The sequence below is a fragment of the Eptatretus burgeri genome, chromosome 4 (genome assembly GCF_056783735.1).
Source record: "Eptatretus burgeri isolate ZD-2024b chromosome 4, Ebu_testis_v1, whole genome shotgun sequence".
Taxonomy (NCBI): Eukaryota; Metazoa; Chordata; class Myxini; order Myxiniformes; family Myxinidae; genus Eptatretus; species Eptatretus burgeri.
Window position 1 is genome coordinate 10518631 of NC_140964.1, and position 17994 is coordinate 10536624.

Below are 17994 nucleotides of genomic sequence, written 5' to 3' on the forward strand. Positions count from 1 at the left end.
TCATGACAACAGGATAAGTTAAACAACACACAAAAACAACTTATGTTCTTCTGGCAAGGGAGTTTACAAAACCTCGTGTGAACCCATACTTGAACCAATGAGTGAGAGACACGGAAACACAATGAGGATTCAATGCTTTCTTTAATCAATCATGCTTGTGGAGGACCTTGCACATGTTTATGATGAAAGAAAAAGACCAAGTGACTCAAGGTTATTTACAAGGCAGTGACGTCACAATATAATAAATAAATTAACACAGTCCATGGGATTTGGCCTGGTGGTCATCAAGCAAAACCAAAATGCATTGATGTATCCAAAGGGATCACTGAGGGTAAACATTTGTCAAAGACCCTGCTTGATATATAAGCCTTGATAAATAAACCATGATAAATAAACCTTGATAAATAAACCATGATAAATAAACCCTGATATATAAACCAAGATAAATAAACCCTGAAAAATAAACCATGATATATAAACCATGATAAATAAACCATGATAAATAAACTAAGATAAATAAACCATGATAAATAAACCCTGATATATAAACCATGATATATAAACCATGATAAATAAACTAAGATAAATAAACCATGATAAATAAACCATGATAAATAAACCATGATAAATAAACCTTGATAAATAAACCATGATAAATAAACCTTGATAAATAAACCATGATAAATAAACCCTGATATATAAACCATGATAAATAAACCATGATAAATAAACCCTGATAAATAAACCATGATATATAAACCAAGATAAATAAACCATGATAAATAAACTAAGATAAATAAACCATGATAAATAAACCTTGATAAATAAACCATGATAAATAAACCACGATAAATAAACCACGATAAATAAACCATGATAAATAAACCATGATAAATAAACCATGATATATAAACCATGATAAATAAACTAAGATAAATAAACCAAGATAAATAAACCTTGATAAATAAACCATGATAAATAAACCCTGATATATAAACCATGATAAATAAACCATGATAAATAAACCCTGATAAATAAACCATGATAAATAAACCATGATAAATAAACCTTGATAAATAAACCATGATAAATAAACCACGATAAATAAACCATGATAAATAAACCATGATAAATAAACCATGATAAATAAATCATGATAAATAAACCTTGATAAATAAACCATGATAAATAAACCTTGATAAATAAACCATGATAAATAAACCACGATAAATAAACCATGATAAATAAACCCTGATAAATAAACCCTGATAAATAAACCATGATAAATAAACCCTGATAAATAAACCATGATAAATAAACCATGATAAATAAACCTTGATAAATAAACCATGATAAATAAACCACGATAAATAAACCATGATAAATAAACCATGATAAATAAACCATGATAAATAAACCATGATAAATAAACCCTGATATATAAACCCTGATATATAAACCCTGATAAATAAACCCTGATATATAAACCAAGATAAATAAACCATGATAAATAAACCATGATAAATAAACCCTGATATATAAACCAAGATAAATAAACCCTGATAAATAAACCTTGATATATAAACCATGATAAATAAACCCTGATAAATAAACCTTGATATATAAACCATGATAAATAAACCCTGATAAATAAACCTTGATAAATAAACCATGGAAAATAAACCTTGAAAAATAAACCTTGAAAAATAAACCTTGATAAATAAACCATGATAAATTTAACCATGGAAAATAAACCTTGATAAATAAACCATGATAAATAAACCATGGAAAATAAACCTTTAAAAATAAACCATGGAAAATAGACCTTGATAAATAAACAATGAAAAATAAACCTTGATAAATAAACCATGATAAATAAACATTGATAAATAAACCATGATAAATAAACATTGATAAATAAACCAAGAAAAATAAATCTTGATCAATAAACTAAGATAAATAAACCATGATAAATAAATCTTGATCAATAAACTAAGATCAATAAACCATGATAAATAAACCAAAATAAATAAACCATGGAAAATAAACCATGTTAAATAAACCAAGAAAAATAAATCTTGATCAATAAACGAAGACAAATAAACCATGGAAAATAAACCATGATAAATAAACCATGATAAATAAACGAAGAAAAATAAATCTTGATCAATAAACCTTGATAAATAAACCATGATAAATAAACCAAGATAAATAAACCTTGATAAATAAACCTTGATAACGAAACCATGATAAATAAACCATGATAAATAAACCATGATAAATAAACCATGTTAAATAAACCTTGATAAATAAACCTTGATAAATAAACCATGATAAATAAACCAAAATAAATAAACCATGGAAAATAAGCCATGGAAAATAAACCATGTTAAATAAACCAAGAAAAATAAATCTTGATCAATAAACTAAGATAAATAAACCTTGATCAATAAACCATGTTAAATAAACCACGACAAATAAATCAATGTGGAAAAATTACAGGCACAGACTGGGAATGAACCAAGGTCCTCTGAAAAGCTGTACCAGTGCTCTGCCATCTGAGCTATCTGGGCACCCCACTGGCTGAATAACACAATTCTTCCAAATATACAAGTGTCACTCTCTTTCCCCCACTGCTTCCTGGGCACTTGCTGCCAACCATAGGAACAGCTTTGGCCTGCTCTCGAGAGGGTCTTCCCCCTGAGGGGAGACACATCCATGTCCGCTATTAAACACCACAAGACTTTCGAGAGCAAGCCCTAGCTGCTCCTATAGTTGGCAGTGAGAGAGTGACACTTGTATATGTGGAAGAATTGCGTTACTCAGCCGGTGGGGTGCCCAGATAGCTCAGATAGCTCAGATGACAGAGCACTGGTCCGGTTTGCCAGAGGACCTGGGGTCGATTCCAGGTCTGGGCCCGTAATTTTTCCACATATATTTATGATCATGGTTCAATCCCGTTCATTTCTAATCAAATAAACCTTGATAGAAGTTTGTGTAATCAGACATGGATGTGATAAACCTTGATAAACATGCATGTAATCAGACTTTGGAAACTAACAAACATCCAGTGTGTCGTGCACCATCCCAACAATTGCACCTTGCCCAGGTACTCTGATAATTTTCGGCACAATCACTCGATACCAAGCTTGACGAGATAACAATACGTTAAAGTGGTTTGTGAGTTACAAGTCCAATGTTGTTCATGTAACTCACTCATTACAATGTCCCCACAATGAAAAGGGATGCGTACAGGTGCACGTGTGTGTAACTCGCACATCTCATCTATTTCAAAAATGCTCGAATCTTCTCGATTGCAGCATCTTGGTACTCGTGGGACCACCTGCGAATAACACGTATACAATCAATCAACGTTATGATCATCTAAATATGTAACAATCTCCTAACGAGCTGTTTGACTCGGTCACAAGAAACAAAAGGAGCACGTGACGAGTCGGATTCTTACAAATTCCCTTCCAAGAAAATATGACGCAAGAGTCGGCCATTAGGACCAAAGTCTGCGGAGTGGTTGTTTGTCCATGCTCTATCTTTATGAATACTGAGCATCAAGCAAGGCAGCAGCACTGTTCAGTCTTTAGTGAGACTCGATTGGGTTAGTTCAAAACTCCGACCTCCCACACTCAGAGCGGACTGTTGTTGGTCGTCTTTCGGCTGCTCCCGTTAGGGGTCGCCACAGCGGATCATCCGTTATGATCCGCATACTGATTTGGCACAGGTTTTACGCCGGATGCCCTTCCTGACGCAACCCTGGTCGCCTCTTACGACACAGGGATAAGGATTGGGTTTCGCCATGATTCCGGGCTGCCCTACACCCTCTCATAGCGCGGCCCAGCGCAGAGCTCCCGTCCTCAAGCGATCCTCCAACCCAAGCCTCCGAGTAGCCGGATTACAGGTGCACGCCACTACGCCCGGTACTCAGAGCGGACTCTCTGACCAAACTTAAATAGTTTGTCAGTTCACTCACTGAGTCTGTAACACCTCATTTATCCACCGAGCCGGCTAACCCACCTCATTTACCCACCGAGTCTGGTAACCCACCTCGTTTACCCACCGAGTCTGCTGACACCTCATTTACCGTTTCATTATCATCATTTCGTTTCATAATCTAGAGGCTTTGAACATATCAAAAACTACAAAAAAAACATCTGCTGGACAGCAATGCATGCCTAGCTCTCAAAATGCCACTTGACATCCGGACAATTGAGCAATACCGGCGATGGCAAGCAACAGCATGCGATGGAATCGGACCTGAGGCGTAAAATGGAAAATAGAAAACACACCAGACTACTCACTTGACTCCGTTGAACTGTAAGATCTGCCTCATGTCCTCAGGCAGACTCTCCGCTGCCGGCCATTCAAAATTGTCGTACACCGGCACGATGCGTTTGTTATTGGTCAACGCCGTCACGATCTCCTGCAACAATGGAACGGACACGTCTCACCTGGGTTCATCTGTTGATGACGTACTGTCAAAAATATGCTGATCAGCATCATCAGCACCAATCATCACCTGTGTCATACTTAGAGTTTGTCGGACTCAGTTTGCATTTGATGGAAATCATTTTTTTTCTTTCTTTTTTTTTGTATACATAATTGAGGCTCGTGGAAGAGCTAGTCCAAGTATACTAAATTGATCAGGACGGGACAGAAGAAACAGCAGACAGAGAGGGGGGAAACAGGAACAGCAGAGTTGAAGACCAAGAAGACTCCTCGTAGCGTAGACTGAGGCCTCAGTCTGTGCGGCCACACCGAGCAGCCGGAATGTGTGCTGAAAAAGATAGTGACTGCACCTTCTTCAGTGAGGAAGGGGATCCCTGCCTCATGACAGGACAACGCTCCACACCAAAGCTAAAAGCTAAAAAGGTGTCACCTGTTCGATAACCACCAGCTATGAGGTTCCAAATGAATTGTAGAGGATTAAATTAGCAGAGCTGGAGCTTAGAGGAGAAAAGGAAATCATCCTCCACTGTAAAGCGTATTCTGCGCATGAAGCAAGGGGGACTGGCGGTCAAGGAGAAAGATTCATGAAACAATTGAAATGAACTGGCAGCCAAGGCCGAAAGAGTTCCACCAACAAAATTTCCCTGCAGTAGCTTCAAAGATCAAAAGTTACTTGACCAAAGAAAGAATAAAGGAAATAACTGACAAAGCAAGACAGCAAGCAATTGACATTAACTGGATGACCCAAGGAGAGAGAATCAGCATAAAAAAGAAAATCTGGACAAAGTAGAAAATATGGACATTATTATGGGCAATGGAATATGCCAGATGAAAAGGTGTGAGGAATGAAAGTGCGAACACCTGGGAACAGATAATCTGAAGACTATGCCCTGACAGAGGTAATTTTAATAGGGCAACACTAAACACAAAAAAATAAATATTCACAGAGGAGGAACTAAGAATAAGACATGAACAAACTGAAGAGGCAATAAGAAATGACTGGTCACCTATAAATGGCGACCTTCCATCAATGCCACAATGGAATGACGGGACATACGCTTGGGATGAGATTCCCAGAGTACAAACTACAACAACTAATATAACTTAGAGTACAAACTACAACAACTATAAAAGAAAAGCAACAACTAATATAACTTACTGCTGCTACACAGAAAATAGAACAAGAGAGGTAAAACAGAAACAGATGAGATTTCAAATTTAATGACAAGAACAGAAACAGAAATTGGGAAACAGATTGGAGATTTCAATCAGAAACAAAACTGAAAACTCCACAACGGGACCAGAGAATGGCAAAAGGAAATGCCGCAGCAACACCCGCAGAGAAAGATCGACTTGAAGTTACGAACTCAGATCAAATCGCACCTTTACAAACAAAACAAATAACAGCAACAATGATAGATTACAATGAGGAGGAAAATAATGAACAACAGAATGAAGAGGAGGAAGAGGAGGAAGGGGAGGTTGACAATGAATAGCGTCGGCTCGAAGATGAGCTGGCAAATAAAATAGAGGAAATCCAATTAATATCGCCCAAGCAAAGACTGCATCTTCACCGAATAAACAACAATAAACAGTTGAAGATACAAGTAAGGAGAAGAAACCAAGCACTCATTGAAATGCTCCCAAAAATAACCGAATCTGAGAAAAATGAACGATGTGAGTTTTGCAGCAGCACTGTATGTCAAAGAGAAAACAACAGGTAAACAATGACAAAAAATATATAGATCTGTTAAGCTGACCGGAAACAAAACACCACCATGGAAACAGACACTTGTGAAGCAGAGAGACCGACTCAGGGTGGAAATAGGACAAATAGAGCAATTCTGCAACTGGTACAGACGGCATCAGCCCACGTGTCCTAAAAACCTGCTCTGCTGCTCTTGCTCACCCTTTCTCTTTTGTATTCACCCTCTCATTTACTCAAGGTCATCTGCCATCTGCTTAGAAATCAGCAAACATTACTGCCCTGCATAAAAAGGTTAAAAAAACAGAACCCTGCAACTGTAGACCAATCAGGCTGCTCCCAATCATCAGCAAGGTTCTGGAATCCATCATCGATTCCGACATCAAATCCTTTCTCTTCTCCAATGGCTTGATTTCCAAACAACAGTTTGGATTCAGACCAGGTCACTCAACCTTAGACATGCTGCTTCTGCTTTCCTAACAATGGATGGAGCTCTGAAATGCCAGAAATGAGATCAGAGCCATCTCCCTCGACATATCAAGAGCTTTCAATATGGTCTGGCATCCCGCACTGCTCACCAAACTCTCTTCTTATGGTATTCAGGGCAATCTACACTCACGGCTCGCGTACTTCCCCTTTTGTCACAGCCAACACATGGCCTTTAATGGAATTCTCTCATCTCCTCTTCCCATCCAGGCTGGAATTTCTCAAGGCAGTGTTCTTGGCCCTGTACTTTTTCTTGTTTTTATCAATGATCTCTCAGATTCCCTGGAAAATCCTCTTTATCTATTTGCTGATGACTCCACCCTCTGCCGTACCATCTGTCATCCCTCTCATCGGCAAGCAGCAGCTTCATCGCTCTCTTCAGACCTGGATAAAATCACTAACTGGTCCAACACACGGAATATGTCTTTCAATCCTGACAAATCTCACACTCTCACTATGTCTCTCCGAAAGGTCCGTCTGGAATCCCCCCCCCCAAGTCCCCACCCTTCATGTACTTTCTCAACAATCCCCTTGAAGAATTGAAGAAGTCTTTTCATTCAAGCTTTTGGGCCTCACTATCTGCCATGATCTTTGCTGGGAAAGCCACATTTCCAACCTGACCTCCAAAGCCAGACGCCGACTCGGCATCCTCCGTCATGCAAAGTCCTTCCTTGGCACACCTGAGCTTCGAACCATTTACAAAGCTTTCATCTGCAGTCTGATGGAGTGCTGTTCCCCCCTCTGGTGTGGTGCTCTTGCCTCACACCTAGCTCGACTCCACACTGTGGAAACCAAGGATTTTAGGATCACTGGTATCTCCCGCGTTGAAGCTGAGGGTTTCTCACTCCCTCACTGGAGGCAGGTCGGTGGTCTGTCCTCTACCGTCTCCTCTCCGGCCTTGCCCCAGCCCCCCCTCCTCCACGTACTGTCTGTGATCTGTCCCCCCTATGTTTCCTCAGGACGCTCAAGATACACCAAAAACCCCCTTCTCGTGAAACTACCAAAATAAAAAAATCACTGCTCACCTTCATTCTTTCATTCCTCTTTTTTCCCCGCCTCTGGAACAAACTCTCACACTCTTCCCTCCAGGAAGAGTCTGCTCAAAAGTCTGCTCAAACCCACTCTTCCCTCCAGGTCTTCAATACAGCTGTTCACCACCATCTCTCATCTTCCCCCATACAAAATCTTGATCTTTAGTACCCCTGTTAATCCACTCCAAACCCACCTCCTTCAAATTCACTGTTTTCCTTCCTGAAAGTCCCTGTGGTGTCCATCTTGTTTATCCAGTGTACCCCACCCCATCCCTCTCCCTTCCACAGAGATCCAATTGTCTTTGTCCCCCACTATTCTGTGCATCCCTCTTCCACCCTTCTTGTCTCCTGTCTTTTTATATGTTTCTGTGTATTAGCTCTTATACGAGCCTCAATTTGGTATACAAAAAAAAATTACAAAAATTAATTCAAGAGGGGAAACAAAAGTCCAAAGCTAATGAAAAGAATCATCAGACAAAGAAAAAATACATACAACATAGAAAAAAATGGACTTGATCCATTAGCCGCCCATAATAAACTCCAAATACAACAGATAGCAGGGAGAGATACCATCAGAGATGGGGAATCCCTCGCCATTGAATGAAAAAGGTCATACATCTTCCAGATAATGAGGGAGGTGAATTGGAAACAACACACCATTTGGTCATCATCTCGAAAAAGTTCCCCAGGGGTGAGGAACGTAGTAACCAAAAATAATTGAAATCAGATAAGCTGTTTTCCATTTATTACAAAAAACATTTTTTCCAAGATGGCCGCCCCAGTCAGCCATCTTGGATCCGGCCACGCCCAAAATCAATAGGGTTCTTCCTTTTCAGGTGGTACATGTGTGACTCAAATTTCAAATCGATATGGCGAAAAAACATTTTTTTTCAAGATGGCCGCCCCAGTCGGTCATCTTGGATCCGGCCACGCCCAAAATCAATAGGGTTCTTCCTTTTCAGGTGGTACATGTGTGACCCAAATTTCAAATCGATATGGCGAAAAAACATTTTTTTCAAGATGGCCGCCCCAGTCGGCCATCTTGGATCCGGCCACGTCCAAAATCAATAGGGTTCTTCCTTTTCAGGTGGTTCATGTGTGACCCAAATTTCAAATCGATATGGCAAACAGTTTATGAGTTATCGCACTCACAGCTATAAATGTTGACACCCGGACGGACGGACGGACAGTCGGACGACCTGGGTGACAACAATATCCCCCTTCCGCCACGCAGCGGGGGATTATAAAAATCGATGACGAGGCCAGCAATAGAAGAAATCAAAATAAACTGTTTACCCCATGTTCCCCGCCCCATCCCTCTCCCTTCCACAGATCTCCTTATGTCCCTGTTCCCCACTGTTTTGTCCTTCCCACTCCCGCTCCTCGTCTCATGCCCCCCTTGATGTGCATTGTGTGTTGGCTCTCATATGAGCCTCGACAAGGTATACAAAAAAAAATACGAAAAAGTCCTACCAAGAGCGAGAGAGATAAAAAGAAAATGTGACAAACTCACCCTAAAAAACACAAGAGTACCGAGAAAAATTTTGGAAAGGTATATTTGAAGACGAAACAAACAACAAGGAAGCAGATTGAATACGACACTTGGAACAGAAAAAGCAACAGCTACAGGAAATGCACCCAATGATGATTGATGAAGAGAAAATTAGAGAACATCTCACAAAAGCGCCAAACTTCAAATGCCCAGGCACGGACAGGATTCCAAACTTCTGGCTAAAGTAACTACATGTTCTCCACCCTCACTACGCTCGAGCATCTAACGAACTCATCCAAGGGGAAGAGCCAATAGATGAATGGTTAACAGAAGGCAACACTCTATTAATCCCAAAATCTGAAGAAACCGATCTACTCAACATATATAGACCAATAAAATGCCCACCAACAACATACAAACTTTTAACAGGAATAATCACCGATGCTGTTTTTGATCACCTCGCTCTACAAGGAGCTTTAGAGGCAGAGCAGAAAGGATGTAAGAGAGGATGCTAAGGAACAATAGACCATTTATTGTGAAATAAACAAAACCATACTCAAAAACTGCAAGCTCTGACAAACCAACTAATCCACAGCCTGGGTAGATAACAAAACAGCCTTTGATAGTGTCCCACATTTATGGATTAAAAAATGCATGCAAGTATACAAAATTGACCCCCAAATAATCACTCATTGAGAAAGCAATGATTGATAAGGTGACAGTCTTTCCCTCCCTCCAGTCTTGTCTGGCTCTGGACAAAGGAACCCCATCAATGAACAAGGACACAGATACATTCTGATATGCAACAGAAAAATGATCAAAGAAACAAGAGAGGTGACACACCTTCTGGACATGGATGATCTAAAACTTCGCACCGAATGATAAGAAATTGGAAGATTAACTGAAACTAGTAAAGCAGTACACGTAGGACATCCAAATGGAGTTTGGTCTTGACAAATGTGCCAAATGAACATTTGTACAAGGAAAAGCAAGAAGAACATACATCTTAATCGATCAAAGTTGAACAATACAGGAACTAGAAAACAAAGCATCCTACAAATACCTTGGAAAAGAAGGTCCCCAGGTACAACACAAAAAATAGGACCACTGGACCTGAAGCTTATCTGGGCCCTGGCCTAATGTTGTAACCCAAATTTGGTTGCATTCGTACTGGTGTGTCTGGAGAAGAAGATTTTTGAAGGAATTTCTGCGATTTTTCCAAAGATTGACTAAGTTGGCCATTATGGCACACTTCGGGAAACGTGATCGGAATGACTGCCGCAATTTAATATCCCTACCATCCCTACCCTGTCCTGAAGTTGTAACTCCAATTTGATAGCATCCTGACTGGTGGGTCTGGAGAAGATTTTTGAAGAAATTTACCAAGTCGGCCATTTTGACCTACTTTAAGTCACGTGACAGGAACGAGCTTTGCAATCCCCATTGCAGTCAGGAGCGGAACGTTGCTACCAAATTTCAGCCGGATAGGCCCAGCAGTTTGGCCGGAGAAGTTTAAATAGGAGACAGATGGACAGGCAGTGCACAATGACAATACCTTATCTGGAAATTCCAGATAAGCTAAAAATGTGTAAAACAATCAACAAAGAGTACCTACGCAGAATAACACTATTTCTGAAGTCATCCCTCTCTCCAATGAACAAAACCAAAGCGATAAATCAACTTGCGGTACCGGTATTCCAATTATAAACTGGCCACAATTGGAGATCAACAATTAGGCACGAAACAAGGAAACTTCTAACTATTGACAACATGTTCCACAAAAACTAATGCAAACCGAGGTTGTACATACCGAGAGAAGAAGGCGCTCTGATGGAGCTTAACTAAGTGCACAGAACATCGTGTGTAGGAGTAGTGGAGCATGTGAAAAGCTCAACAGAGTATCAGATGAGATTTTTACAAGAGCAAGAAAACAACAGATCAGAAAAGGGATCCTTAATCCATTTAGCAACAAACTTCCTAAAAGAGGTGCAAATGATGGATACCACACAGGAAAACGAAGGAGAAACAAACACAGCTCCAATGATTGCAAAGAAAAAAAAGGCAAATTACAAAAAGAAATATCACCAGATATACTCTGACAAATGGGAGAACAACAAAAGAGCAGGAAGGTTTTAAAAAAAAAGAGCTTGACAGGACAGGGATCGACAAGGAAGGCTCATTGGAATGGCTAAGAAGAGGTGAAATTAATTGGGACGGAGAAAGAGTCATCATCAATGCCCAAGACCAAGGACATTACATGAATGCTTTTAATAAAATGGCGGGACTGAGCAAGTCGGACAAATGCAGGTTTTGTGGGGAAGAAACAGTTCCAGTCACCTCCTCTTGGGATGTAAAAAACCCATGGCAGAACAGCTGTACACAGAAAGACGTAACAGCATCTGCAGAGATGTCCACTGGCACATCTAAACATTTCAAAATCATGGGTCCCAGAACAATCATGGAAACACAAACCAAATCCGATCCTTGAAAATGAACATATAATGCTCACGCATGACAAGATGATCCCATCCAAGTGTGGACATTGCAAACAAAGCATTGCATCTGGACATAGTGCTCAAACACAAAAAGGAAAAGTCAGCATTGCTGATCGAGGTTTCAGTTCCTAATGGCTTTGCACTAACTGCTCCAGAAATCAGGAAAATGACCAAATACCAGGATCTGAAAAATGAGGTCGAGGACTTGGAAATTAAAGAAAGCTGAAATTGTACCAGATAGTTGGAGCTCCAGGAATGATAAAGAAAACCCTTACTGAGTATATAAAAATTATTCCTGGGAATATCACACCAAATGAGCTGCAAGTGGAGGCTGTCAGAGGTTCAGTGAAGATTTTGAAAAGAGCCTTTGAAATGAGGCTATGAGAACAGTTTCACAGTTTGGTTCATGAATTATGATCCTTTACTGAAAAGGAGGTGGGGATTTTGAGTTCTGGGAGAACTTCCTCCCACCTCATGAAACCTGCAAATGGAGAGAACCAATGGCAAAGTGAAAACATGTTTTTCGAATTTTTTTTACAAATTAATTAAAAATGAAAAGCTGAAATGCCTTGCGTCAATAAGTATTCAATCCCCTGAGTCAATACTTTGGAGAAGCGCCTTTGGCAGTGATTACAGCTTCGAGTCTTCTTGGGTATGTCTGTATCAGCTTTGCACATCTGGATTTGGGGATTTTCTTCCATTCTTCTTTGCAGATTTTCTCAAGTTCTGTCAAGTTGGATGGGGAACGTCGGTGAACATCAATCTTCAAGTCTTTCCACAGATTCTCAATGGGATTCAAGTCTGGGCTTTGGCTGGGCCGCTCAAGGACTTTCACTTTCTTGTTATGAAGCCTTTGCAGTGTTCCAGTGTTGCTTTGGCTGTATGCTTGGGATCATTGTCCTGTTGGAATGTAAATCTTCACCGCAGTCTAAAGTCTTTTGCACTCTTAAACAGGTTCTCCTCAAGGATTTGCCTGCATTTGGCTCCATTCATTGTGCTTTTTTTTGCATAATAACACACAGAACATATAACAAAGGAAGCAGGAGACAAGAGGGGCAGGAGAGCAAAGCACAAACCAGTCGGGAACAGAGACATTAAGAGATCTGTGGAAGGGAGATGGATGGGGCATATATACTGGGTAACAAAGAGAGCCAAAACAGGGATTTTCAGAAAGGAAAGCAGGGAATTTCAAGGAGGTGGGTTTGGGGTGGATTAACGGGGGTAGAAAAGATTGAGGTTTTGTATGGGGGTGAACTGCTGTTTTGAAGACCTGGAGGGAGGAGTGGGATTGAATAGAGTGTGGGAGCTTGTTCCAAAGGTGGGAAAAAGAGGAATGAAAGAGTGAAGGTGAGCAGTTATTCGTGAATTTGGTAGTTTTACCAGAAGGGGGTTGTTGGCGGACCTTGAGCACCCTGCGGAAATATATGGGGGTGGGGGGACAGATCAGAGACAGAGTAGGGGGGGCAAGGCTGGAGAGGAGAGGGTAGAAGACAGAAAGACCACTGAGTCACTGACCTCTCTACAGCGAGAGAGTGAGAGACTCAAACACTCAGCTTTGCTGCGGGAGATACCAATGATCCTCAATGCCTTGGTTCCACAACGTGAAGCTGAGAAAGGTGTGAGGCAGGAGCACCAGCCCAGAGGGGAGAGCAGTACTCCATCAGGCTGTGGATGAAAGCTTTGTATGTGGTCAGGAGCTCAGATGCACCAAGGAAGGACTTTGTACGATGAAGGATGCCCAGTCGGCGACTGACTTTGGAGGCCAGGTTGGAAATGTGGCTTTCCCAGGAAAGATCGTGGCAGATAGTGAGACTCAAAAGGTTTAAAGAAAGGACATCTTCCAGAGGATTGTTGAGAAAGTATGTGGGGATGAGGGGGGGGGGTGTTAGGGTTAGGGTAATGTCAAATCAATACAGCTTTGAGGTGAAACAGCTCGGCTTCTCAGTTGAGACCATCTCCACAACTTGGTAAAATTTCATGATGAATGGTTTAGAATTGTGATCTGTAGGCGATTGACAGATATCCAGACAGACAGAGAGAAGAGAAAACTCGACTGACTAATATACCTGAAAAATCTTCGATTTTGCAAGTGACAAACAGACAAACAGAATGAAGCACACAGCCAACCAATACTCACAGACATGACAAAAGTAAATAGACTCCATGATTTTTAAAGAATTAATGTATTTAACATTTGAAGTACATTTGATCCATTTTAATACAAACACTAGTATTTTGGTAGACTTCCCATATGCAGATTTCAAGGCTTTTACTCTTTCGGGCATTGAACTAATGAGTTCTAAAATTTTCTCTTGTGGGATTTCTGGCCAGGCTTCAAGCAACAGGTTTAGCAAATCTGCCCGTGATGTTGGTTTCCTGGACTTTTCCCGCACAGCTCGATCCAACATGGCCCAGAGGTATTCAATGGGACTCATGTCAGGAACCTGACTTGGCCGTGGAAGTCATTTGATCCCATTTCTGTCCTGCCATTCTTTGGTCTTTTTTGCAGTGTGGCATGGAGCTCCATCTTCCATGAACAGAGTGTTGTTTTTGACCATCTGACCAGTGGAGAAGACAGGGAGACATCCATCCTCAAGGATAGAAATGTATATCGTAGAGTTGATGTTGCTAACGCACTCCACAAGCTCTAAATGACCAGTGCTTCAGATTACTCCCCACACCATCACTGAAAAACCACTGTGTTTGAAAGTTAGCTGCAATCAGTTCAAAGAGAACTCTTGACTGGGAAGTCTCCAGACCCATACGTCTCCACTGTCAAAAAATTGAGCAAATTGGGACTCATCTGAAAAAAATGACAGTTTGCCAAAACTCTAAGGGTCTGGTGGCCATCTCGTCAGCCCACTTATTTCTCCTTTGAATGTTGGCTGGTCGAAGAAGAGGTTTTCTCCGAGCTGCTCTCCCACAGTCGCCCAGTTGATGAAGGTACCGCACGGTAGTTCCTGAGCTATTTTGGACCTCCTCTGCAACATCTGCTGCCTTGCAACAGGGAGTTTTCTCAATGCACCGCTTGACAACTCGAAGACACCTTTATGAGGACACAGATCGACCAGAATGGGAAGCTGTGCATTTCTTGCCTTTGCTGGTGAATTGCACAATCACCCGATTGACCGTAGAAAGCGGAATGCCAAGATTCTGAGCTGTCTGACACTGTCTGACTCCACCTTCCGATTGACCAGCAATTCGTCCTCTTTGAAAATCGCAAAGGTTGTATGCTTCATGGGCCAGAAGCATAGTTGATTGTCATGCACTACCCACAAACTCGTTTCTGTAAATAAATAGTTGAATATTAGTACAAATCACTGAGTAAAACTTGCTTTATAAAGATGAAAAGAATAAATTTAAAGTCTCTACTTCTGTCATGTCTCAGTACTTATATTAGCTACCAGCAAATACCACACATCGCTTCGCTGAAAGGAATACTCAAGGTGGAGGGGAGAAAAATACCACCCGCCGCTTCACTGACGGGAATACTAAAGGGGGGGGGAGAAAAGGGGAGGGTAGAAAAGGGGGGGAGAAAAAGAGGGGGAAAGAAAGAGGGGGAGAGAAAGAGAGGTGGGGGGACAGAGAGAGGAGGGAGGGGGGTGAGGAGGGAGGGAGAGTGAGGAGGGGTGTGGCAAGGGAAAGCAGTGAGAGGTGGGAGAAAGGGAAGGCAGACGTGCGGTGGAGCGTTAATTATGATTCATGCTCTCATAAAAATGTTTCTGCATGGAATAACAGTGAAGGTGGAAAAAAATAATGCATGAAATCCATTTTCTTCCAGTCATACTATAAATACCGCCTAGAGACAAATACCGCCCGGACACGTTCGGAGACAAACACTGCCTGGATGCGTCCTGAGCCAAGCTGCCTGGGCACAAACACCACCCAGACACGTTCAGAGACAAACACTGCTCTGACATGTCTGGAGACAAACTCTTGTCCGGACATATTTAGAGAGACAGAGAGAGAGAGAGAGAGACAGAGACAGAGACAGAGACAGAGACAGAGAAAGAGCACTTACAAAAGCAATGTATGCAGTGATTCGTAGCTATGATGAAAAGGCATTCGATAATATGAGTGAAGAAAGTGGGGGAGGGGGAGGGGGGGCAACTTTATCATCAAAAAATCATTGCGGCCTGTTCCAAGTAAGGGCATGGTTGAGCAGGCTAAAAAAAAATTGCGGCTTCAGACCCCAGTGAGGTTACCCAGGAGACACCTTACCAAGCGTTACCAAACGAGGTGGCCGAGGATGCACCTAATGAAGGACATAATTAAATAAGGCCATTAATTATTTTCGAAAGGGGTGTTTTCATTAACCAAAATAACCAATTTTCAGTCACGCACTTCCTTGAAGTTCCCTTAGTATGCATGCAAAGTTTCACGCTGCAAGGATTCATGGTTTTGGAGTTATGGAGGACACACACACACACACACACACACACACACACACACACACACACACACACACACACACACACACACACACACACACACACACACACACACACACTTATTAGTATAGATATAAACGCCTTCCATTACCTTGTGAACCCAGTCTTTCGCTTCATAATCAATCATGCACTTGTCCAGCGCGTTCGGTGTGAGCACGAGTAGGAAGTTGGACGCGCATTCCACACTATGGAGCAGCTTTTCCTCAAAGGGTCCTGCAGTGAGCTTCTCCACATCCAGGAAAACAGTGAAACCCAACAGCTGCAGATGAACCTTCAACAAGCTGTACAAATGTTGTCACACACAATCACAAGCTTCGAGACATGGAAGGTCTCTGTTCCACCTCCTGAAACCCACCCACATGTTGAGATAGCAGTCAACAACAGCAACTTGCACACATCCACACACTTATTAATTATACAGTGTCGACTATTCCTAAAACATCATATAATTTAAAGGATTGCTGTAAATAATGTTCATTTCACAATATCCTATGTTCAACTTTATGGAAATTGTAAGCCTCAAAACATAGTTCCCTTCCCTCAAGTAAGAACCTTAAAGGGGAACACAAACGCAAATTGTTTTTCCTGAAAACCATTGAGAATCATCAATCATGGTCTAATTTGTAAGGAAAAAAAAATTGAAATATTTTTATGCCAATCGTAAAGTGCTGATAAAAGCCCTAAAGTGTCGATTTTCGATTTCCGCCAGAGACGTCACACAGTGAACTCACCTTGATCCAAATGGGGAAACGGTGTATTTTGAGCTCCGATTCAGATACCGATTCCACCTTCATGAGGAACTCTGAAGGTTCTCAGTATGTTGAAACTGATCAGTGGGATTTTGAAGGAGCTATTGGAGACTAATTAGTGATGGAAACGCTTTTGGGGGAATTATGGAACCATATCGCTTCGAGCCTTATGCGGTGCATCTTAGTCAAGTGTCACAATCGCTGTGAACAAAACATGTATTATCTCGTTTGAGTGGTAATCACAATGTTCCTTTTTTTCCTCAAAACAGTACCTTTATTTAATGATCGAAGATGCGTTGTTCAGTCTTCAAATGTACATCAGAGGCAGCTGTGAACCCTCATAGCAATACAGAGCGACAAAGAGTGCGGGGATTCATGGGTGACTGGCGTGAAAGGCATTCTTGGCTAATTGGCAGTGCTTGTGATGCCAGGGGAGAGAAGGGAAGGTGTGGCCTGTAGAATGAGTGGTGCTTGTGACCTAGACACAAACTTGGATATATATGATGTACACTTAAATATACAAGCTGCAGAAATTCCTTTGTGGGATGAGGGAGGGGAATGGGTGGGAGGATGGAGAGACCCAGCATTGCCGGGCAATGCTGGGTACCTTTGCTTGTTAAAATAGAGAATGGAATCAAAACCGTATTGAACCCAATGTTTCTGTCGACCAGTCAAAGGTCTTGGAACATTACAGACATGTGAGACTTGTTCCACCCTTTAATGAGAGAGAAGTATTGGATTATGTTATTATATACTGGATTGTTGGACTATGTTATTGCAAAGTGTTTTTGTGGGGCAAACTCAAGAGATTTACTCTGCTTTACCGATTGACGAGGTATGACGAGGTGAAAACTGATATTCTTAAAGTCTATGAATTAGTACCAGAGGCGTCCAGGCAGAAGTTCAGGCGGTGCAGGAAGAAAGAGAGTGACACTCATGTGGAATTTGCTCGAGAAAAAGAAATTTTGTTTGATAGGTGATGTCCTTCCAAAGAAATTGTGACTGAATTTGGTAGAACAAGGCAGTTGAAATTGGTGGAGAGGTTTAAGCAGTGCATGCATTTGAACGAACGAAAGGTGAACAAATTTCACACCGCAGCAACAATAGCTGACGCAATTATGCTC

The 17994-nt window shown here is 41.3% G+C and overlaps 1 protein-coding gene across 1 annotated transcript in view; it reads right to left on the reverse strand.

Annotated features, from left to right (window-relative positions):
- Nucleotides 1-2224: 2224 nt before the first annotated feature.
- The window catches only part of SARM1 (sterile alpha and TIR motif containing 1), a 112113-nt gene continuing 96343 nt past the window's right edge, over nt 2225-17994 (reverse strand). The window contains exons 7-9 of the mRNA XM_085876907.1: nt 16213-16402; nt 4314-4435; nt 2225-3343 (exon numbers count right to left, since the gene is read on the reverse strand). Coding sequence (XP_085733033.1) covers nt 3286-3343; nt 4314-4435; nt 16213-16402 — 370 coding nt within the window. The 3' untranslated portion in view covers nt 2225-3285. The remainder of the gene's footprint in view (nt 3344-4313; nt 4436-16212; nt 16403-17994) is intronic.